This window comes from Strongylocentrotus purpuratus, unplaced genomic scaffold (genome assembly GCF_000002235.5).
Source record: "Strongylocentrotus purpuratus isolate Spur 01 unplaced genomic scaffold, Spur_5.0 spur5_scaffold_8, whole genome shotgun sequence".
Classification (NCBI taxonomy): Eukaryota; Metazoa; Echinodermata; class Echinoidea; order Camarodonta; family Strongylocentrotidae; genus Strongylocentrotus; species Strongylocentrotus purpuratus.
This window is the reverse complement of record NW_022145614.1, coordinates 10,868,395-10,894,632: the sequence shown is the minus strand read 5'-3', so window position 1 is coordinate 10,894,632 and position 26,238 is coordinate 10,868,395. Positions and strand designations below refer to the sequence as shown.

General features: G+C 35.7%; 1 protein-coding gene across 1 annotated transcript; it reads right to left on the bottom strand.

The window, feature by feature from the left end:
• Positions 1-168: 168 nt before the first annotated feature.
• LOC585164 (ras-related protein Rab-22A) lies at positions 169-25,140 on the bottom strand. Its single transcript, XM_785001.5, has 6 exons — positions 24,990-25,140; positions 13,972-14,051; positions 12,075-12,156; positions 10,761-10,832; positions 4,159-4,375; positions 169-2,482 (listed from the first exon to the last, which is right to left on the bottom strand). Exons 1-6 carry the CDS (start codon positions 25,023-25,025, stop codon positions 2,382-2,384), a joined length of 588 nt encoding a protein of 195 aa, XP_790094.2. The 5' UTR covers positions 25,026-25,140; the 3' UTR covers positions 169-2,381.
• Between the last annotated feature and the right edge of the window lie 1,098 nt (positions 25,141-26,238).

Sequence of the window (26,238 nt, the reverse complement as noted above, 5' to 3'; positions counted from 1 at the left end):
AAAGCATAATTATGTCCAAGTTCAAGAAGGCCTTCAAACAGAAAGGAAATTTAACTTTAACAAATGGCATTTACAAGTATTGATTGCCACAGAGTTGATAACTTACAAACTTTTTGGAATGCAAAAGCCCCTTCTACATCCCCCGCCGCCCCCCCCCCCCCCCCCCCCCAAAAAAAAAAAACGTTTTGGAAGTAGGCCATTTACCCAAGCTTTAGTTCTAATAGCACTAATCAACAAATACTGCATTACCAGAAATTAAACAAGAAATACTGCACTACAAGGAATTCTTCAACAAATACTGCATTACAAGGAATTCATCAACAAATACTGCATTACAAGGAATTCATCAACAAATACTGTATTAACTGGGGGGGGGGGGGTGTTTCACAAAGATCCTAAGTCAACTTAATTAGAAACAACATTTTATGCCTTTTAAAATATCTTTTACAAAATATTTTCAAAGATGCTAGTGGCTTTTCATAATTGTTAAGTTCAATTTAGGATCTTTGTGAAACACCCCCCAGGAATTCATCAACTACAAATGAGTAAAGAGAGACATCATAGATGAAGTGCCTCCTCCGTGTATACACCACACATGGAATCAAACACTTGATTCCAAGTCTAATGGAAATATGCACTAAAATACGCCTGCATATTCCCACTTCATGACCTTGAACATCAAAATGGTTTACATTTTAAATCACATTTACAGCAAACTTAGTTTGAACATAAGAAAGCACGTAATTCACACTTCACTCTAATTTTTAAAAATGCATATATAATTGAGCACATGATTGCAATGTACAATTTGAAATAGATACAAATGTTTTTATGTATAGTTATATAAAGATCTTTTTAATACTATATACATGGCACTAGGATAAAGGAAGAAAGAAATTCAAACCATTTTCTCCTGATCATCAAATACCACCGATACACTTCGGTACTCCACTAATATCCATACCGAATAAACTGCTAGCCTCCATTTTGAGATAAAAATTCCGGTAGGAAAATATCGTAATTTTTGTGACTTAGTAATCATTGAGGTCAAAAATAAATTAGGGTTAGATTTTATTTAAAGCCTAATTTGTACCAGTTTTTAGGAAAAAAGGGGTCATTTATTGTAGAAAATGTTCTTGAAAGTTTAGCAAATAGGGGATCATTTTCAACTCCACGAATGATCATGCGTTAACCCTTGGATAATGAAGTGAAACAGTTGGTAGATACATCATTATTTTTGTCGCTAAATATTTCAGTCCAGACAATAGTCCACTGAGTTAAGTGTTAACCCCTTCATCTTGTAAAAAGGTACCAACATTTTGTAACTAATTGAACACACTATGATCTCAATTTCTCATTATCGTTTCATTCATTAAACTATTTTGTACAGTTTAACACTTGGCGCTCTATGATTATGAATATGAGCCCACAAGTTTGCACTATTTATATCTCAGAAAGGGGAAATAGAAATGTTGATTTTATCACTACAAATACTGCAACCAACCCTCTCCACTGCAGGACCACTCAATCAAGACTAGAGAAAAAAAAGGTCTTGGAAGTTTATAAACAGATTTAAACTATCTCAGGCTACACACAGATATGCGATAGTAATACTTCTCGGTCACAGACAATTTAGGGTTCTGATGATCTTAAAGGCCATTTTTTAAACTTTAAGATAAACCCAAGTTCTGATGATGCGACTGAATTGTGAAAGAAACTATTTGGAAGCGACTGGAAAAGGTTAATTGTATAGGACATATGTATTGGCATTTATTATGAGGTTTTGGAATCATCAAAATGATAAGGCGGTGAATGAGTCTTGCACTGTACACAGAAATGTGTATGTGGGACTACCCATACAGCTACATGTTATACATGTATTTTAAATGTGAGGGCATTGGAAGAGCCATCCTTTTCTATAATATTCTTACTAACAAACAAATAATGAAAAGCTCACATTTTTTTAACTTTCACAAAACTCGGCCCTCATCTTTAAATAACTTTCCTGTCAGTCAAATTTCTAATACCTCATTAGAATTGCCAAACTGACTCCACTCTCGACCATTTCTTGGACACTTGTGGTAAAGTAAAAGTTTGTTTTCGATCTGTTGTCTGTTTCGTTGGTGTGGCTGGGGTATAAGACTAGTTTGGCAGCGTTGCATTAGGCAAGGACGTAGTACGATGACTTCCTCTGAAGCATTCGTAGTAGGAAAGGTGATGGAAACATAGGCTCCACCATCTTCTAGAAAGGCACTTCTCAAAAGCCTAAGGAACATACAACATGGCGGCAGCTACATGAATCAGTGTAGGTGTATCAGATGATCACGAGAGCATGGCTGGCTAAGAATTGACCTATGACCTCCGGTGACCTTTGGTTGGGGTCAGCAGCATCGACCTCTCTTTTTCTTTTCTTTCTGGTTCCTCAAGTTGACCGTGTCCGTGCCGTAACTTGGTACTAAGACTTCCGGTGGAAGTTTTTTACCTGTGCAAAGTTGACAGAGGAGATCAAAAGTGTGAAAAAAGTTTAGAGGCATGTATATTGCTAGTTTTTATTTGCTACTTGTAATTCACAACACTAGCTAATGGGACATTTTGTTAAATGTTTTCCTTTTGTTTTATACATTCATTTAAATTAAACCCAAAGATTTATTGACATTAGACTTGCATATTCTGAATACACATAAAAGTAATGTCAATTGGATTTGCCTGTGAATTCTATTAGACTGGGGTTACTTGCTTATATCCTTCACTGTAAATATTTCAATTAAAAATAAGTAATGCTGTATGTACTATACAAAATTAAGTGACTGCACAGCATTCTTACAAGTACTAGTACAACATATCTGTCTGCCCTCACACAAATATAAAATTAATGTACATAAATACTACATTGACTCCACTTTGTCTGTGTTGTTTGTTACTTGCAGGATGGTAGAAACTAATGCATGCAACAGAAAGTGCATACTGCCCTCTATGTTCATTTTATGTCATGAGGAACCTTTAGATAATATTTTTTCCTTCAATAATGAATTATCAAAAATGTAAATTCTGTAGATTTGTGACCATGATTTTGGACATCCCTTGAGACACCAATGCCAGTAAATGGTGAGAGCAGACAGTGGCATGAACGGCCTGCCATGAAGTCCAACCTAAAGTTGATCTTAGTCTTTGGGAAACACCTCCCTGAAAGAACAGACAATTGAATTACCCCCACTGGCCCAAAGTCTGTCGGTCTGAGGTCGGATTGGAGGTGTAACTGACTAGCTTAAAATTAACACCCCTTTAAAAACCCTTTGGTCCATATACTAAGATTTTAACCTGATGCTGGGTTTAAGCTTTTGACCAAAAATCAGAATTTCAAAAACAAAGGAAGTTAGTCAGAGGTCAAGCTCTTCCTAATGCTGAACATGTATTATCTTCGACCCAGAATCAGGTTTAACTGATTTTCGTAATGTACGGGTAAACAAATTTATGCGGATGTCTTTGTGGAGCACCTCGATATGCATTATTTCATTCACCTCAATTCTATCTCAATTGCAGATTTCAAATTGCAACATTAGTTGTTGCTAGGTAGGACCAACATTGTGGCTTGCCCTACCTAACAACAAGTAATATATGCACTTTGCATTCTGACTATTGAAATACAATAATTATTCAAGATAAACTTGAGTTCTGGTAATGCGATTGCATTGTGAAAGAAAAGGTGTGGAATGGATCAGAAAAGTTGATCATATAGCATGTAAGTAATGGTGTGTAATGCAAGGTTCTGGAGTCATCAAAATCATCATAAATTTGGCAAAGTCTTGGTAAAGTAACAATCACTTACACAGAAAGCTGTACATGGGACAACACACATGTTGTCGGGGCTGGTACTACCCTGATTTCCTTATCTTTCTATGCTCATTACTCAGCCAGTATACATTTCCTTCCAAAATTGTTTGGCACATGACATTTATTTGTAATCTTGAACATTCAGTGTAAGTTTCGTTAGATTCTGTGAGAATTCATTTTCTTTTTTACCACAACTCAAGTTTATCTTTAACATGTGAATTAAATAATTTGTAACAGGGCACTGAAGTATAAATTTGGTTACATTACGAAAATGGCATATAAGTAGAGTGGTTCACATACTCTTGCAGCTGTATAACCCATACTCACTAATTGCAATGAATAATTCTTTGATATTTGCTGCTGTCTTGGCGCTCGTTTCCGTGAATACCGCTCCGACCTCTTCAGCATATTCCGCGGCGATCTTGACCGGAATCTCTCTTAAATCCTCTAAATCACACTTGTTCCCAGCTATTGATATAACAATGTTCTCTGGACCATGTTGTCTCAACTCTCGGATCCAGTCTCGTACTTTACTGAATGATGCCTGGCAGGTTTGATGTTAGCAGATATAGGGGAGAAAAAGAGATACCGGTACACAGAATTATACATCTTTGGCAACAAATTGAAAGTTCACGGAAAGGGAAAGTCCACCCTGATAGTTATTTGGTGTTAATAAGAGCAGAAAAATGACAGCAAAGTATCATTAAAAATGAACTTATACAATTTTGAAGTTGTTGTCATACTCAAATTGGCAACTCTGTGACTCATACAGAGCAAATGGCAGAGGACACCGAAAGATAAGTCATAGAGTTGCCTATTTGTGTTTGGCCGAATACAACAAGAATCTATAACTTTTTCATGGGATGGTGCTCACTTTCACTCATCTGTTTCTCATCTATTTTCAGCTTCTATTGATATCATTATTCGATATCTCTTTTATACAGGTAGTGCCAATGGGCCACTTTGAAAAATTGAGCAAATCTACATAATACATGAACAAAAAAACAGAAGATTTGACCACTGGAGACTAATTTTTTAAATATAATCTTGTCACTCTTACAATGACTATACATGTAGGCAATGCAATATTCAACAAAGATAAACAATCGGTGGAAATGACAACTTTACATATCATTTCCACTAAAAATATCATCGTTGGATAATAAAGCTAAATAAAGATATTGGCAACTTGGCTAACTTCCTTAAAGGTCACCTTCCCTTCCACAAGTTAAAGATGAAGTTGAGTTCTGGTCATGTGATTGCATTGTGAAAGAAACGGTGTGGAATCTATCAGAAAAGGTTGATCATCTAGTATATAAGTATTTGTGTGTATTGCAAGGTTCTGGAATCATCAAAATGATAAGAAATTTGGCCAAATCTTGGCGAAGTTACATGCACTGTACACAGAATGATGTATACGGGACTACACAAGCACATGGCGAAAAAAACCTACCCCCCAATTTTTACGTATTTTATGTCATATTTAGAATATGAAGGCATTTGAAGAGCCATGCTTTTCATGGAACATGTTTAATCTGATGTTCTTCCACCCTTGCATAATAACAATAACGCTCACAAATTATTTTTCACCTCTTCCCAGAACTCAACCTTCTCTTTAAGACACACAATTTTGATAGCTCACGATCAATACCTACATGTACAACCACTTCTAGTAAATCGCAATCTACGATCTACATTGTAGGAGACATTTAGCAGTACACAACTTTTCCATTGCTGGTCAAGCAAAGCTTGTTTAAAGCTTGTTGACAATTTTCTTGCAAAAGTTTTAGGCAACAAAGGAATACTTCTAAGACAAAATACTTTGATCAGTTTGAATTTATACATGTACATCAGACATATAACATGTGTATACTGTACATTGTGGGGGTTTTGGAGAGAAACACGTATAAATTAGTAAAGCGCATAGACATGCAATTATGCCTACCAGTATATGCTGTGCGCTATACACAACATTCAGTTATTATTATTATTATAAATTGAAATACATGTACATATATCTATTGCCTTTTCGGTTGAGTCTAATAGAACTGACAGCATCCCTATATTTTTTCATTTCACTTTACTGCATCAACACAATATTCCAAAACATAAAATGAAGCTGCATACATACTTACATGTATGTAACACCAAGAATTTGACAACTTTTTCATTTCGATTTCTAAAGCAGGAAACTTGTGGTTTATGGCAAAAGTTAGTATTGTGTCATAGTGTGACTTAGTTCATATTTCATGGCAGCAATTGTCACAAATCTTAAATACTTGTGAAATTTGTTGAAAATTAATATGTGTAAAAGTTTCTGATTTTAATGTATATTGTCTGTTCTGAGCCAGAAAGGCATTACCGTAACCATTGAAGTATATGAGTTAACACTAACTATGCTGTGTGAACTTATGGCCGGATTGTGTGGAAATAACATTAAGAAGAAGAATTTGAAAAAATCTAGAGAACAAAAGTAACAGAAATTGTGTAATTTCACCATATTTAAAACCTTTTTAATAGTGTATGAAAATGTCAAGTCTTATTGAAAATGTATGTTGGAAACATTCAAATATCAAATTACATGGAATACCCCCCCCCCCTCTTCCTTCTCATTCAAGACAAGACAAGAAACTTTGTTTAAATCATGCATGGCCTAATCATATCATGTACATAATACATGTATATATTCATGGCAGTATTGTGAGTCTACTGTACATGTAACATATGAGATCAACTTGAAGATATGGAAAATAGGACGATATTGTAGGTAGAAGGGAAAGCAAAAGGCTTTGGAAGGAAGGAAGTGCTCAATTGCGCTCATAGCAGTAACAGAGGATTTTTGTTACTTGTGATTGCGGCAAAGGCATCCTGGCTTTACTTAGCAGAACTTGGATTGGACGATGGGAACAAAATAGCTGCGGAAATGTGCAATAGATTGACTCTACAAATATTCATAGGGTGGCAGTGATATGAGGAATACTAGAAAAGTTGCAATTTGCTCTTTTAAGAAGTAATATTCTATTAAGCTGGAGTTTTTCTAATAATGCATAACAGTATAGAACAAAAAGCACTCAGATCATATCGTTTTGGGGGTGATTGGTTCTCTTCCATTTTTCTCACCGTTTTACATGTACATTTTGCAATGAACAAGATTACAAGCATACAATGGGCAATTAGAAGTTCTCTAAGACTATGGAACGACAATCAGGAATAACGATCACAAGCCATGCCTTTCTTTACACACTAGCATGTGATAATTTGGTCATGGTTGATTATAAATAGACAGTTGATTCACCTCAACCAGCAGGCTAAGTTGTAGATCTATCTACAATGTATGTGAAACAGGCTACTGCACAACAGACTACCTACAATGTACATGAGGCAGTGTGGATCTCTGGCACTTGCGTCTGCGACAATCGACTACAATTTCCTAAACTGATCAAAATTCTTCACTTCAACCCTGGACCCAACACTGACCCTTACCTTAAACCTACATGTACATGTACTGTCTAAACTTAATTGCAAAGCTAACCCTAACCCTAACCTTAAACCTACCTGATGATCTAAAACTCAATTGCAGTACTAACCCTGACCCTAACCTTAAACCTATCTGACGGTCTGAAACTCAATTGCAACACTAACTCTTACCTTAAACTTTTAATACCTGACAGTCTAAAACTTGATTGCAACGCTAATCCTAACCCTAACCTCAAACCTACCTGACAGTCTAAAACTCAATTGCAACGCTAACCCTGACCTTAACCTTAAACCTACCCGAGTCTAAAACTCAATTGCAACGCTAACCCCAACTCTAACCTTAAACCTACCCGACAGTCTAAAACTCAATTGTAACACTAACCCTAACCTTAAACCTACCTGACAGTCTAAAAGTCTATTGCAACGCTAACCTTAACCCTAACCTTAAACCTACCTGACAGTCTGACTAAAACTCAATAGCAACACTAACCCTAACTTTAAACCTACCTGACAGTCTAACACTCAATTGCAACACTTAACCCTAACACTAACCTTAAACCTACCCGACAGTCTAAAAATCAATTATGATGCTAACCCTAACCTTAAACCTACCTGACAGTCTAAAAATCAATTGCAACGCTAACCCTAACCCTAACCTTAAACCTACCTGACAGTCTAAAACTCAATTGCAACGCTACCGCTAACCCTAACCTTATACATCTGACAAAATACAGCCTAGAGCAATTGTTGCAGGAGCAAATGTCAGGTCAGCACTCCACCACATGCTTCAATAACAATTGCCCCCCCCCCCCCCCAATTTGTTTTATCATTTTAATTTAATGTATGTTTACTTTTTACAGTTTGTACATTCAATTAGTTTCAGCCATACAGCCACTAATCTACTTCAATTACAATTTGGAATCTAAAAATAAAATATAACCCCAAAGTAATAGTTTGTAACTATTGGCTGCCTAATTATAATAAAGAAATGCACCATGTTGTACCACTATCAGATGATTTGTTAACATATCAGACCAGGGCCTTGTCTCCAAAAGAGAACTTATTTATGATTGATGTCAATCTAAATTATGTAAATAAGAGATACGAGACTGCAAACTTGTGATCAATCACAACTCGTTATAAGACGGGCTCTGGAGTCCCCCTACAAACACAACTGATTCCTCAAAGAATAGTTCAAATAGAAAAACCTTCAAAGAAATTTGGCTTAAAAAGACAAAGAAGTCAGAATTTCAGTTCTTATAAACAAATAAAGACCACTCAATTAAAGTCTTCAAGCAGTAATTATATACATTGAATAAAAAAAATTAGAAAAAGAACTAGATCTTTGTGTCTTCAATCTTAATACACAGTTTACTTATTTTGACAATTCGTCTGTCAACACATGTGTATTACTTTTAAGGAAAAGTTCTGTGAAGTCTAGATGAATTAATTCATTCAAAAAGAATTGATTTCTGTAAATGGGCTAAGGGATCACTACCTTTGTAGCAAAAGCAAAATCATGCACTTCTTTCTCTGTGGTTTGCTTTCTGGGAACGATATTAATTTGCAATCCACTAAAGATACTTCTCAATTTTATTCAGCCATTCATCCGTCGTTTACAAATAGACATTTTCGGACTTATCTCCGTCTTTGGTCGTAATTCAAATCCTGTGTACGCCTCCAGTTTATAGCAACACTTGTCTTGAGCCTAGATACTATCACGGCACGCTTGACATTAATCCAGTAATCAGTGTAATAAGCTGGCAATGCTGCTGCTTACAGTTACAAGGCATGTATCGTACGTAACCAGGCAAGTTTCCTTTTCACTGTACTTTCCACTCGATGGCTCAAGGGCCAGAGCGGCCTATTTCAGGAAACAATGAATGACTCATTACTACTGCAGCGACAACTACCTTCAGAAACAGAAACATTGAACAGATTCATCAGGCATGTTTCCTTGCTGCGTGAGAGACAGAAGAACAGTTTTGGCATGAATGCACATGCACAGGCCATGCAAGTGTATTTGTTTCTGGCACAGAGAATTGAGAATATGGTTTTTAAACAAAGGGCAACAGTAGTGTTCTCACCTCTCACATTCTGATATATTGCCTTAATATGCCAGACTAGAAGACTTGTTAAATACTCATAACACGGAAAGGATCAACGCTATATGCCTAAATATGGGCTAAGTGTCCAAGCCTGGAAGTACTGAATGATCCTGCTGTTCTTTTGGTTATAACAGAAAAATACCAAAAGACATATTTCCTTGGAATCATTACACTGCATACATGTATATGGAATAAACAGACATAAAGGAAAACAAAAGGTCATTTAAATCGTGAAAAGGATATTGTTTGCTAGTCTATAGTATTTTATTTTTACCTAGTATTTTATTTACAACATGTATTTTGCTCCACTTATTGGAGTAAAAAGAAAGAAAAAAAATTCAGATACAAATATTGTACAATTTACGTTTTCTTTATACAGTCAAACCTGTCTATAGCGAACACCCAAGGTTAACACAAAAAGTGGGCATTGTAGACAGGTGGTCTTTTTAGTAGACAGGTTCCTTTAGTACATGTTTCAATGAGAAACCCATTTCAAGGGAAACAAAAAATGGGGTCTTTGTAGACAGGTGGTCACTAAAGGAGGTTTGACTGTAGTAGACTTCCATCCTGACATCACATTAATCTGAATAAAAGCAGAAATCAGAGACATACACTGTATGATCAATGATGGTGAAAGTTTGAAAAGAACCCATAAAAGAGATGAATTCTTTCAGTTATGCATAGCTATCAAAAACAAAAACAAAAATTGGCAACCCCATTGTTTTTCTCATATAAAAAATAAATTAAAAAGATATCCTCCTGGAAGACATATTTTGAAACATTTGACATTTTAGTCAGTTTGTGTCGTTAAAAAGCTGTCCAAACTTCATGGGTGGTATTCCGATAGCGCATACTAAGTTAAGCCTGGCTTAACTTAGTCCACACTTTTATGGAGTGCCTGTTGCCAACTCATTTACCCTGTACGGATTTTTTTAATCCTGCAGTGAATAGTGTCCAAAAAATTAATTTTGCAATGAAATGGGAAGAAAAAATAATGAGTATGAACTGAATTTCAACAAAGTCTTTGGTAGATTATCTTTGTCATGAATATTGAAGGAGGAAGATGAAACCCAGCATTCCATAGAAGTGTGAACTAAAATTCTTGATAAGTCTGGACTTAGTCTCGACTTAACTTATGAGAATGCCACCCCATAGATCCAACCAATTTCAGAATTTCCCTATAGTGATTAAAACTTTCACAAATTCATATCTTTCTTACTGTTTTTCTGATTTTGTTCAAACTTTCACCGATCTGCTTGTCTGATTTATCTGCTTCTGTTTAGAGCAGTTTGAGGTAAGGTTGGATTTCCCTTTAAAACGTGAAAGGCAAGCAGAAGAACTTACCTGACTTGTGATGTCATAGACCACTATAGCTGCAGCAGCTCCTCTATAATACATGGGTGCTAAACCTCGATACTGCAAAAAAGAAAATTAGACATAAGTCAGACAAAAGACTTACACTTCATGTTGATTTTGTACTTTTCAAAGATAATAAGCCATGAGAAAAGAAAGCACTCTTTCATTGATTTCAATATGAGTGTTTGTTCTCTTTTGTTGTAGTTGTTGACGTTTTGTGTTGCTTTTGTTTTGGCTTGCTTTGTATTGTTTTGCTTTGTTTTGTTTTTGTTCATCTTTTGATCATAATACTAAAAAGCAAATACATACATTTTTAACCTACACTTTTTCAGGTACTTGTTTTTTTTTTAAAGGCAGGTTAGTGGTGAGAATTGAAGTTTGGAGAGGAGTGTGAAACTTTTTCAATTCATCAAATTTTCTGGTCACCCCCCCCCCCCTTCAAACAAATGAAAAACAAACAACAACAAAAAGAATGCTGTCCGTACTATTGTGACATTACATGTAACAGATGCAGACTTCTAGTAAAGCCCTCAAATGTAAATAATGGCAAAATGGCATAGAAAGCCATCTACATGTACAATATTGTACTGAGAAAACAATGCATATAATTTGAAGGGAAAAATGTCCAATACTGCAACATATAAATCATTCAGAAAAATCAATGGGGATTATGAACTTAGAGAGAACTGAATTATCACAAATTTGTTTCCCCTTTTTAAATTATTTTGTTAAATCATATATACATGTACACCGCTTTTTCATTTCTTTGGGTCTTCACAACTTCAGGTTAAACAAACTTTTGTGAATAGCCAAGCCCCAATTCCTGAAGGGTTGGGCGTAATGTTTGTGAAATATACCCCTTTTATCACCAAATTATTGGGACCATTTCACCCGGCGTTTTCAGTAAAAACCTACAGCAAATCAACCAAAGCTTGCGTATCAACCCAACACTTTTTAATACGAGATAAATAATTACAAGAGTTCATAAAAAGGCCAGCAATTGTCAATTCGCCATTGTCTGATTGTATGGCTTATTTTCACAAATGTACCAGTACATGTTTAATGATTAGCTTCATGTCAAGGGCCATCTTTTGAACAAAAATTGTGAATCAGCAAATTTTGTGAATTATGGGGTATGTTTTCACGAAAGGTTGTGTAAACCGACAATCCGACATGAGTCTATCCGATGGAGCACAGTAGGCCCATATACACTGTAGGCCTACATGTATGTCTTGATACATACCGGTAGACATTCTTTTAACACCCCCCCCCCCCCCTCATAACCTGCAAACAACACTTTACCTTTTCTTGACCTGCTGTATCCCAAATTTGAAATTTGTACATCTTTTCATCAACCGCTAACGTCTTGGACATAAATGAGGCACTGCAGGAGAAGGAAAAAAAAAAGCAATACCAGTATTAACAATTTGCAATATCTAATTTCTTTATAATAATAATAATAATTATATTGGATATTTATATAGTGCACATATCCACCATGCATGGTGCTCAAGGCGCTTAAAAGTAGTTGTATAAAAAAGGAGTAATTGTATCAGAAGTAAAGTGACTTGTATAAAGAAAAGTGTAATAAAATGAATATAAAAGTGATAAGAAAATATCTTTCATGGATAACTTGTACATGTAATTGTAGGAACTTGAAATTGATGTCTTACACACATAATGTACTTTGAGGACACACAATCCTCAAGTGTATAGTGCACATAGACATTTTATGAGATCATTTGTCAGCGCAGGGTTATAAATTTCTCATTTTTTCTACCTCTGAATTGTTTAATATTTCACTTAAAGAGGAAAAACTTCACATTACAGTTTAGCTTAGTATTGCTCGTATCTGGCTAAACATCATGTAAAATAAGAGAAATCTGACCAACATTTATACCCCATACACAGTATATAAAGTGTCTGCCAACTCTATGAGGTACCAATATGTATGACGTTTCTTCTGAACATACATGTATGCTGCTGAACCATGTGTTCAAGTCAATACTCAATTCTGATTTGGGAGAGAAGATTAGTAATTAAACATTTCACAATTTTTCTTCACATTCCGGTTGCTTAACTAATTCATGATGACTAACAAAGATGGTCAAAGGTAGATACAGTAAAATGTTTTATACAAGGTTGCAAATAAAAAAAATACAAGCCTATCATAAAAAATCTCCTAAAAAATGACAGACCATGTGTAAATCTATACAGTGCGTATTTAAAAAAAGTGTACCCAACTTTGGTAGCTCCTACATGTAATTCAATATTCATAACCAATATGACTTTAAAATATTTTTCATGATAACGAGTAACTGATTTTCTGTCTAATGAAGTAGGGCATTTCGATTGAGAAATCTGCCACAATATTCTTTGAGAAGGAAATACAGGTATTTCACTTTGTATTTGGTTTTCTTATCTCTGACACTTTGGACTGATATTTTGTCATAACCCATAATCTGTACAGATACTTAGTGTACCGGTAGTCTAAACATTATTTTTGGCAATGATACAAATCAGGGTATAACAACAAGACTGAAATATAAGTAATAACAGTGTATGAATTACTTCTCCAAATAGGGAAAGTTGCACTTTCATCCACTGCTTTACTTCATCATTGTGTCTTTTGTGAATGCAATAAAAGCTCAAAGAACACACAAGGATTACATCATTACATTATCAATTTCCCCTTACACACTCATTCAAGTTATATTCATTTGGCTAGAGGGAAAACTTTAGGTGTGTCCTCATCAGCTCGAGATTGCCAAATAGTCCACTATTTCTGATTCGGGAAATTAGCCCGAAGTTACAAATCGCGTCTTCATCAGCTCGAGACTCAAAACTCAAGATATTTTGCTCAGTGTTCGTGCATAGTGCCAGTCTTTGGGCTGGTGAAGACGGACCGGTCATGTAGCCCAAGATGATTTCCTGAGCAAATAGCCTGTTATTTTCGTCTTCACCTGCCAAATAGCCCGCTGTTTCATGATCGGGCTATTTGGCATCTTGAGCTGATAAAGAAAGGCCTATCAAGTAGTCTGGACAAGTGGACATCATCTAATCGACCAGTGGTCTTGAACATTCCTTTAAGTTTTCATTGAATCCCATGAGGATTACACCCCATTCATCTGCAAGAATATTCAGAATTAAAGGGGGAAGAGTTACAATGTAAATAGATGAAGCAAAAATAAATACTCACCCTATAGTTGGAGGGATGGATTCATAATACGTATCACTCACAAATCTTTGAACTATACTGGATTTACCAACTCCCGAGTCCTGCACACAAAAAGAAAATGAAACAAAAACAATATATTCATACAATAATCAAACGGCTTTGAGATTAAAACAAGGAAATATTGGATGAGCTACGTTGTACATGTATGACCAACAACCAAAATTGAGTCGTTTTAGACTTTGTCTTCAAGTCATCCATTACTGGCATTTATGTCATGTAAACATTTTATACAACTATAGAGGTTCATTCCATAACAGGGGAAGCCCACCTTGATATTAAGTTGGTTTTAATGGAAACAGACAAATGAGAGAAACAGGTCAGTGAAAGTTTGAGCAAAAACCAATACAAAATAAGAAAGTTATGAGTTGTTAAAGGTGCAATCAATCAAACACAAATTCACAACTTGTTGACATATCTTGCAAGGTCCCTTCTCATTTGTTACATGTACATGTACAGTGTATGTACTAAAAAAAACTTCAAAAGTCTATATTTTCCCTTTAAAAAAAGGTAGTCATACATTCACCTTTAATATAATAATTGCAAATGTGTTTTTGATACAACCCCTGTATCAAACAAATCTATTCTGTCCTCAAAGACTAAGAAAATGAAAGTTTATAAATTTGATTATGTACAGAACAAATTGGAGAGGAGCTCACAAGATACATTGCAGTGTTTCCCTAATGACAACTTCACAAATTCACAACTTTCCTATCTTTAATCGGATATTGATCAATGTGAAAGAGGATGTTTGAAGTCAAATATTGATGAAAGAATACAAAATTTAGGTTTTCTGCGTACAACAGAAAACCCAAATTATGTATTCTTATTTCTTTTATCAATATCTGTCTTCAAACACATTTTGGGGGGAAATCTTTGCAGAAGTGTGGCTTAAATGACATCCTCTTTCATATTTTGATACAATTTAAGTGAAATTTTGCCATCCAATTTTTGGCGAATTGGGGGTTCCCAACACTTACATGTAAGAGGAGCTTTAAACCAGGCTTATAGTACATGTAGTTTCTGGAAGGTTATACAATGTAGAGATGGTGCACAGGTGTACACGTATAGTTGTATACATGTACAGTACATACATTTACTATACAAATTACGAAAACTGATCATAATGAGAATACATGTAATGTATGACAATACCAGTTCTTGGGGTGTCTAGTGTGACACAGAATTTTAGAACAACTTGTCTAGTCCAACATATATTTCAATTTTAATTACTGAAGACCCCAAAAAGTGAGTAGGAAATAGGGGGGTTGACAATTCAATCATGCTTATTTGCCTACATACATGTATGAGTCATAAAATTATGTATTGGAATATTTTTAATTTTGCACCAGTGACACTTATCCATTAAAGAAATTAATGAGGCAACAAATTGACATTATTCATTTCACTGAGCCAATACCGCCATGGTTCAATTATCCTGACACAGCCATACAAGTGGAACCCAAGATGTATATTTATAATTTTTTGTATCCCATATATCTGTAACAAAATTTATGAGAATAGAAAATGAAAATTGAGTTAAGACTCACAAAATGCAATCATTCTTCTTGATTCTTGTGTAAAAATAACTTCTAAGACATTTTCTTTGGAACTTTTACAACCACTAATCAACTTCATTTTCTTTACTACGCTTTATGCTAATTACTGTCTTATTAACTACCGGGTAACAGTTTATTCATCTGTGACATCATTGAAACTGAAAGCCTTGTTGAAAATACTTCCATATCATTTACCTCTTATCCTCAACCATACAGTGCTCACTGTATTTATTTCTGCTTAATAATGATCATAAACATAGCACTTGAAGACAATTAAACTTTGGTCAGGTTTATTAAAATCTGTATACAGTACAGTACTTCGTTGAGAGCCAGATTGGCATTAACGCTGTGTTAAAGTATAATTAAAGCCTGTCCTGCTCCAAAAAAGGTGACAAGTACCTTAAAAACCAGAAACTTCTCTAAGAATTGAGAGGTTCACAAATTTCTTGAGTGGCTCACAATCATGATAGTTTCACACTGCACAGCTGCAGTATGCACGTAGTAATTGAACTACAACTGACACATACTAAATTTTGCAATTTGCCCGTTTCTTGTTGTTATTCGTTTTAATACAAAATGTGATTTTAAAGAGAAATAAGCCTTGATCGCAAACAACTCAAAAAGAAAGCAGAAAAATCAGAGAAGTAGACTGGTGAAATTTTTAATGAAATTGAACAAAAATTAGGAAAGCTGTAATCACTAAACATATATGGAACATATAGAACTTGAAATTGGCTGAATCATTGATCACTGTGATGTAAGGCCGAACAAGTTTTTCCCATTTGTTCAAAACACATAAAATATCTAAAATTTCACTTATTACGAGGGGCAAACGTTGTAGATTGCCCTTCACATTGCACAAATTATTTAAATGGTTTTACAATAAACTGTACAACTACTGCACAACATCAAACTGATCAAAGGGTTTATTGATTTGGTCCACAACCAGGTAGTCTACTACCCGATTAGTCTATTCCCATATGGTCTACACCCAGGCCATCCACTCTCCACATCCATGGTCTAATAAATTTGGTCTTATGACTACATGTACAGTGTACATGTATTTAATAGTCATTTGGTCTCATTTCCAATTTTCCATTTTATTTAATCTCCAATAACTCTACTACACTGTACACTGTAGCATTTGGTCTATTGCTCAGTTGCATGTACCGGTAGTCTACTTTCCAGTCGGTCCACTTCCCAGTTTGTCTAATGGTCATATCTTCTACTATACATATGGTCTAATAATCATTTAATCATTCATCAATATAACTATCAAATGATTATTAGAGCTCATGGATGGTAGACGAAATGGGAATTAGAAAAACTGGGATTGGACTAACTGGTTGTGTAGTCCAGGCAGTGGGCTATATTCTGCCTGATTAGCAGATTCTTTAGGTTACTATGGGCCACATATTAAAGAAAATCAAAACATGATAAATCTTAACCCTCAATCACTCTTCTGTCTGCCCCTTGCTTTACCCTCCCCCTTCCTTCACACTCCTACCCCCCCCCTCTTTTTTTTTTACACTATCTCTCTCTCTCTCTCTCTCTGTTTCACAATTTGTATCTCCAACTCTCTCTCTCTTCTCTCTCTCATCCTCTTGGTCTCTCTCTGTCCACTCTCTCTCTCTCTCTCTCTCTCTCTCTCTCTCTCTTCTTCTTCTTCTTCCCCCTCTCCTCTTCTTCCCCTATCTCCCTTTGAACAGTAGACTTGGTTAACTACGTTGCCAGGGAGAAAGCTGGAAGCAGTGCCTCAAACATCAGGATGCTATACAGTACGTCAAGTACAAGAATATTAGGAAGCTCCTTAATTGCTTTAATGAGTCAACCATGCTTAATTGCCAAGAGTTATTTTACCCTATAATACGCGTACAGACACATACACATACTGTACAATATGAATACTTGCACAAGTTGTAAGCGTAAAGGGTCCATGTACCCGGGATACATTACTATTATTGTCATCGTGTATCCATTCGGGAGGTATTAAGGACAACTCTAACATTCCTGGAATGCTAAAGCTTTGTACAGGTGCACTGTACATTGTACTAATACAAAGGCAATACATTTGTAAGATACAGTAATCCTAAATTAAATTCAACTCTTGTATTAAAGGTATTAATGTAATATGATTTTTTTTTGTTTTAAAGAGTTGAAAGCTACATGTACATGTACATATATGTACATGGGAAGTGTTATCCTGCTTTGTGAGAATTATCATCACTAAAATAAGAGAAAAGTTTGAATATACATGTACATGTACCGGTACATGAACAGCACAGTTTACATTTGAAGAAATAATGAGGTTTCAATGTGCTCAGGAAAAGGTCAGAAAGAAGCAAAACAAACAGAAAAGCTGCATGAAAATGTCAGTGACTCAAATTGTGCATGTAAATATATACACAGCTGTATCACAGTAAGCTGTATAATTACATTATGAGAGAACACCTTCATGCTTCAAAAAAAGTACAGGAAGCCATGTCTCCACATCTAGGCTTCACCACCGAGTTCCTTCTCACATCTCTTCAGGACAGCTACAGTGTACATGTAGCGCAGGTGTGTACATAATCAGGGAGATGGATCAAAGAAATGTGCAGGAGCACAGAAGATAAGGTCTAAGACTGAGGGGAGAGACCTGTTTACTAATGTATTAACATTTATGCATGTTTCACTCCAGAACAGTGAGAAAATACACGGGGGCTCGGGGCGGATTAGCCCCAAAAATGCCCAAAATGCCCAAAATGCCCAAAAAGAGCCCCCAAAAGTCATAAAAGAGCCCTCCAAATTTGCATAGAGTTCAATAGCAAAACAAATTAAAGAGTGTTATTTTCATGCAAGCAAGCTTGAAAAGTAGCCCCCGAAATCTTTTAAGTATTTTTTCCGCTCCAGAACCTCTAGTTACTACAGGTGTATACTAACTATTTAATTCACCTGCTACATGTACATACACAACTCCATGTACATGGACAGATCTGATGGAACCCATGCACTTTGCATGCATACTAAAAAATCATCTTTACAAAATTACCCTGCCTATTTTGTAAACAAACATTCCATGAATTCCAAATTGCCCTGCAATTTAAGATGATGATTATAGGGATATACAGTATCGGTACATGTAAGACAACATCTGTATGGACAGCTAGGACGTGGCCCAAGCCCCAAGGTTTAGCAAATCTTAATTGCATTATAACTTAATACTATATAATTTACAAAAATGATCGATGATAAGCTCAATTTGTAACATTCATTTTTTAATATTCCACTTTAAAGCTTATCTGCAGTAGTTTACAGGAGGGATTAGACCGCTCTGCAAGGTCACTGGACATTTGGTTATCTCATCAACTCAGCTCTCAGTTAACATAAGAAAAAGAGGATCATGGGGGACCAATGGTCACCGATTAGGCATTGTTTGTTATATAGAGGGCGCAAGTAGCTACCAGTAGTGCAGTGGGCCTTTAAGGAAGTTATATTTCACACATACGTGACCTTATCAATTTACCAGACAGACTCTATGAAGAACGTTTGGGCTTTACTAAGAATTTCTGATCCTTTGTCCTGCAGAAGCTACACTTTTTTCAATTACAGATGTCTGGAAACACATAAAAAATCCCCTCCAACAACAAATAAAGAAGCCACAAAATGCTCAAAGTAAATGTCAACTAAAAACAAAGCCTTTTTAGACTGTATGGTCTCATCAATGCCGTTTAAAAATAGACCATCGGAGATGACAGATGAGGGACATACTAACACCTCCACAACAAATGCAGGTAAGGTCGATTCCTGCAGGATCAAAGAGAAAAAATGACAAACTCTCATGCTTCCCCTGTGAGCAGAGAGTTGACGTTTTGCGTCACATTTCATTACCCGTCCACAATGACGTCCCTAACTAATTGCCCCTTTTTAAGGCAAATCAGTGAGTCATCTCGCCCACTGCTGGCTGTGCTTGTTTCGCCATCGTGCCCTCCAAAGACGGCCAAACTAACTTGTCATCCAACTGCAGTCATTGACGTCAAACAAAAAACTTCTTCGACGGTATTCATTCATCAAGAAAATTATCCCCCCAAATTATCCCCATGGCCATCCCCGCTAGAAGTTGCATCTAATTGAATTTGAGTCCCTGATTATCAAAGCTGAAGTTCTGAAAGTTCTTTGTGCCAAGTAGGGCTTGGTGAGACAAAGGGAATCTCTGAACTCTGGACTATCAAAGTAATACAGTTTTGAGCATGTGTCACATTAGAACCTCTACAAGCACAGTATACGTCACTAGACGATGAAGGGGATTTGTAGCTAATGTATAAGTTGTCTGGACCTATTTAAAGATTGTTAGTGAAGGGGACAGATGGTTACATGTATATAACCAATGTGAGTCAGCACAAAGTAGCTACTTCTTCAAACAATGAACCATGATCAATTGCAATTGAGAAGTAGATAATTGCATACTTGAATAAAATGCAATTATCCTTCTACATGTACATGTAAATGCAACAGATTTACTGCCCATTTGGGATTGCAGATTTGTTGACTTGAGGAAGTTGAGGCTCACAAAACAAAGGACATTTAATAATGAAAATACCATGCTGTAAAGCATTATGGAAGATCATTTGAAATTGTGGCATTTACAACATAAACATAAAAATTGAATTCACGATAAAATACAGCATTGGCTGCTTTTCAGAACTGCAACAGACATAATTTGTCTCATACATCTTATAATCAATGATCTACATTGTACATGTACATCGGATTTGAATTCATTTTGTGAATTTGCCCAATAACTTTTGATTGAGAACCCTAAAAACATATCAGATGCATTTAGAAAGAGCAAAGATTCATGAGCACACTTTGTCCATTTCACTTGATGCCGAGAATTTTAACAAGGAAAATAAGCTATAAAATGCCTAAGTTAAATGTAGCAAAATTTAGAGGGCATAATTCACTATCAGTCTTTGCATAGAAATTTATACCAATTTTTTAAGTTTTTGATTTGGTCTTTATCTTTATTGAAACAAGGTACAACAACATATATCACTTTAAAAAGAAATAACAGTGTTGCCAATTAGAGGGGAAAAGATAAGGTAATCAAGCCCTTGAATATTCCTGTCCTAAAAGATCATTTTTTTTATACCAATCCGAATCAATACTATTCATTGCATTAAAATAAGAAATGAAAAGAAAGTGATCTTGAATGAGTGTCATCCCTACTATCTTTCCAAGAACTTAGGAAATTGATTTGTCAAAAGGACCGGTGGTCTGACAAATTTAGGGGATTTACCTTGCCAATGTATTGTAACAAAGTTTTCCTTTTCTTATATCCCTGTCACACCGACCTGTTACTGTCTGTCTGTCTACCACATCCTACTGACCGCTAAAACCAATGTCATGTCTCACAACGTTCCAGCCACTCGTCTCCCCTCTCACACCTTTATTCTGTCAATTAAATTCTCTCCTTGTCTAATGGATGATCCCATAATTGAATTACCTGCATGTTTTTCTTTTCTGTAATGTTTAAATCGCATTAACTGTGCAGTATACACAGTATGTAAACTTATCCTACAATATGGTGATCTTAAAACATAGGACATAGCTCCACGCTTACTATTTGGGAATGAGGTGCAGAACCTACAGATGGAGATTTTTTTTTTTTAGGCACAAGCCCTACATTGTTTGTAAAACAAAATGAAATTTGGGGGTCCTTTGACATTAATAGAAATTTGGCAAATAAGAGTGGAAGGTGGATATATGTGATGATAGTGTACTACAGAACATTACCTGAGTTAATAATCTTGTGCAAGTAAATCACAAAAGTTTCTTGATTATCTGTTTCTACATATGGGGGAAGCTCATGTGCGTGTAACATGGCAGGAAACTATACATAAAGCCAATCTAAAGAGTAATTGACCAGAGTTTCCCTCCATTTGCCTAGAGGTTGTCATTGCTCCAATTGCTCATTTAGATTTCATCAGAATACATTCAGGAACAATTTGTTTCTCATTGATCATAGTGTTCCACATCCCAAGAAGTGCCCACTTCCCAAAGCCTCAGACGGTTGTGGTCGATGGAGTTGTGCCAACATTTAAAACCATAGTCAAGACTCAAGAGTGAGTAGTGTCTCAATTCAGGATACCCCAAATCAATGAATTTTCACATTTCCCTCTTCCCCTTAATCTCCTTCTTGTTCCGTTTCTCTTTTAATTTAGTAGTTTAATTTTGAGCCGAGTCTTACTATCTCTCCCCCACTTTCTTACGCAGTGTCTCTTTCTTTCTCTTACATACATGTACAGTACATGTATATATTTGCCAAGTTTGCCTCAATTCCAAAACCTTATCTTTGTTCTCTTAATCGGATTTCCTCTATACTTTGCTCTTTTCCTTCCTACTGTACTTCTTCCTTCAAATATTCCACTTGATATTAACATCAAGACAAACTCCTGATTGTATTTTACAGGTACACTGGATGTACAATATTTTAGATCTGCTCCTGAATTTAAAACATTCTCTTCACAACAAATGCATTCTTACAGGTAATGTACATGTGTAGATATATCACTTTGTTAATATTTGTTTTAATTTTCATAAAAACCTGTCCATAATAATGCAGAATTTTCATCTCATTCTTACAGATTTCTTAAAATGAACAGTTTATCTTTGCCCTTTCTACACATATTTCATCAAAGCTGCGATTTGCTAAGACCCTTAACATTTTAAATTTTTTGGATAACTTTCTGTAACCACAAACCTGCTTTTGATAGTGATTTCCTGACTAGGCTCTAGGGCACAATAAATATTAATAGAATAAAGACCTCCCCAAAATACAACATGGTAGTAAGAGCAGGATGCTGAAATTAAATCTAAATGGAGGAAAGCAGAGCAAAGAATTGACATCATCTAACCACTGATTCTTGCACTGTTGTACAAGCAATAACAACATGGCAAAGTGGCCAAGATCAATAATCTTCAAGATAATTAAGTTACAATGAAGTATATCAACATGTACATCATATGTCCAGAACCATTAAGATAGGATCTTCAACAATGACAGGCTTGATTCAAAACTTCTCACGAAGAAGCGAGTATAGAATTAGATACATGTATCATAGAGAATCAAAGATTTCTTTCCTGCGCTGTCTTTTTATGGAAATCCTTAATGTATTAGATCCACATGTATGTCTGTACATGTACCCTACATGTAGGTTGCTTAGACCCAAAAATGGAATTTGGCAAATTCTTAAATATTGTCGAAAAGATATGAATGAATAGGGTACTAGAAATCTATCTCTCATAAAAAATACTTCTGTGATTAAAAAGACATTCCTTCCAACATGTTCTATAATGTACATTCCAAAAATCAGAGACAATTTTTTTTTCTCCAGCAATTAAAAGTGGATCTTTTCCTTAAATTTCCCATGCTTTTAAAGGTTATTGGGGGCAACACGGTACTAAAGGATGACAAATGTTATCTATATTAAAGTATTGTATTAAGTTGTGGCTCGGCAACCCACAGTATACTGTACATAGGGGCCTGGTTTCATGAAACCATTGGAAGTACAAGACTGCAAGTTCACCTACATGTACATACATCATCCCATTGAGACGTGTGATAATTACATTACTGTACACACGTTTCAATGTTGGTTTTATGACAGTTTCAATGATGGTTTTATGATGGTTTTGTGCAACGCTGCAAAGGAATTCTATTTGCAAGATAATTGACATTGAACAAACAGAAATGACTTTCTACTAATGTCATGGGTTTAGCCATTGTGTAGGTAATGGCATCATGGGACTTCTGGTCGTAATTGATACATGTAAATTAAATCTTGAGTAACATTAACATATTAAAGGGATCGTTTAACAATGTTAAATCTGAGACACGGTCCTACATGTTACCAGTGTCTGTGATATGGTGTAATATTGAAGCCCTAAAAAAATCACGCTTCAAAATGATCAAGAAGTGCCTCAAAAAAGTAAAAATCTTTGAGTGACCGGTTTTACCATACTCGTTTTCCCCAATAGACTGTAGTGTTATGAAAACCGTTCGGCGAACAGTTTTCAAAATTTGTAATTCCAATCATTAATATCTTGATAATCAGACAGGCGATCGGCTAGTAAAAGTCATGGAGTTCTTGACTGACCTCAAGGTTTATAATTGTCATTGCATCATGAGCTAAATCAAGGACTATTTCTAAAGAATCTAAGACAAAAAAAAAATACTGGATCCCTTTAACAATGAATGATTAAGATGGGGGAAGTTGCTGCAGAAGAATATCCCATCATCTTCTTTCATTGTCCATTTTCACCTCTCATTGACATTGCTTCTTACATTTTATCCTCTTTTTCTCTTTCTTCCGTTTCTGTTTATTATTTTTTTAGCCATTAAAATTGTTAGCATGTGAATGAATACTGCTAAAGTAATGAACATGATCCTATCCCCCTACAATTCGTCCCTATTTTCACGAAGTAACGATACTCGGTAGTAGTGCTGTAACATCACGGATATCTCCAATTCCGTTTAACCGCCTGTCAAAACCGGACGGTTTTCGGTTAAACGATTTATTTAAAAAAGCAGGAAGGTGATTTAACTGAAGGCGCCGATTCGTGCTTGTGAACTAGTCACAAATAATAGTAACAATGTCGTTTTAGAATAATGTGTAAGATCATTAAAGTAAATTAAAAACAGTAGAGGACCTAGGATAGAACCTTGTGGTACACCATGTGTTAAACTTGGATGAATATATATTGAGATCTATTACAAAGATTACTTTCAAAAAATTCAAACCAAGATGACAGACAAATTGGAGTGTTGTTCTAGTTTCCAAGTGGTAAGTCATCACACCGATTACTGAGCTAGGAGACATTGCCAGGCATAGTGCCAGGTGGAGGGGCATAAATCGAAACTTTAAAAAAAAAAATATATATATATATATATAAAAAAAAAAAAAAAAACGGGAAAACGAAACCGTCCAATTGAAAACGGAATCCGCCATGGGCGGTCGGATACCGGACGGTTAAACGTTTGACTACAGCACTACTCGGTAGTGAGGAAAATCGCATACAAATTTGTGTGACGATTTTCCTAACTAAAGACACTAGCTACCGTCACTTCGTGAAAAAAGGGACGAATTATAGTCCTACCTGCTGTGGGGCAACATAATCATGATGATGTAGATTCACCATCAGAAAATTGTTCTGAATAAACCCTGGAGATTAGAGGATGTCTGTACAACTTGACTCTAATCCGTCTGCTATGCACCACTGTGCACGGGGAACTCCCCCGTATACAACAGCGCAAACGCCTCCTGCCTGCTGATGCATGCACTCGGACCCGCAGTCGGACTGAATCAATGACTTCGCAAACTCTGCAAAAGGAAACATCTAAAAACTCAATAATGATACATTGATAATCAAATATATACTTACCCCGAGGAGACATAACTTTATTTCTCTCATCGCCATTGTAAATACCGCTTACATTATCCACGAAAGCTGTAAAATACGACCATTTCAAGAGCACAATCGTAAGATCACAAGATGAGAATCCATACTTCAATAGTACACAACGTGTAGACTGGATATCCAGCACTTTTTATGCATTCGCCTGTTGCATAGCGGTTGAACTATCAGGAAGAGCAGGAAATCTGTCTTTCACATCCGCTGGGTTTTAAGTCTAAATTTAGAGCACCATTTTGAGGCAGAGGGTGATAGGAAGAAGTTTAAAGGGGGAGGGAACATCTAGCAGCACTTGTCTCTAATCTAATTCAAGAACTATGAGTGATACGATTTAACGTCATCATGCACCCCCTTTTGTGTATCGGTCTCAACTATCAAGAGAGTTTTTTACAAGCAAGTTGCAAGTGACATCACAGTTTCTTGAAGGGAAATCCAACCTGAATTGCAAAATATTCTAAAACAAAGTAAAATAATTAGAGAAGCAGACTGATGAAAGTTTGAACGAAATCGGACAAAAAATAACTAAAAGGTTACTTCTTATCACTATGCGTACTTGGCTGATTCGTTAATGTCTGACGTAGGGCCGGACATTTTTCCCATTCGTTCAAACATACAAAACTGATGATTAAATTTCGATTTTATTTTTGTAAATATATGACTCGGCAGGCAGGTCTTTTGCTAGTACAGAGTTATTCTTTCCATATATTTTAGTAGTGCCCCAAAGGAGAAAGCACAAATTAATGAGCATTATGTACACTTTACAAAATAATTATAGATTTGTTTGTGACTCCGTCACACCGGCCATCCACTGCATGGCCAAATTGATGATTTGAGATTAATAGATTTAGTGACTCATAATGTGTGGCAAACATTCATAATTACTTTTTATTATTAATTGGTCCGATTTATTTAAACATTATTTATTAAACATATAGGCCTACTACTCTGTAAATGACATCACGTATTAGCACCAGTCAAAAATAGGCTGATAATGCAATACTGAAAGCATGCATTATGAAGTTGAACAATACTCAAATTTGATGAAAGTTAACGTTGCTTTCTGTGCCCCCTGGATCCGTCCTTGTAAAATGTAGAAAATTTGTTATCGGAAATTATATTGGAATAGATTATTAGACATATAGGCCTAGGTGATGAAATATATGTATATATTTTATATTGATATCAGACTGTAGTCAACATTTTCAAAACTTTCATGTGC

Excerpts from the sequence above, each read along its gene's own strand:
- LOC585164 (XM_785001.5), bottom strand. The coding sequence starts at position 25,025 with ATGGCGATGAGAGAAATAAAGTTATGTCTCCTCGGG. Across the intron at positions 14,052-24,989 it reads TAAAGTTATGTCTCCTCGGG|GACTCGGGAGTTGGTAAATC; the intron begins GTAAGTATATAT and ends TTTTGTGTGCAG. Across the intron at positions 10,833-12,074 it reads ATACAGCAGGTCAAGAAAAG|TATCGAGGTTTAGCACCCAT; the intron begins GTAAAGTGTTGT and ends TCTTTTTTGCAG.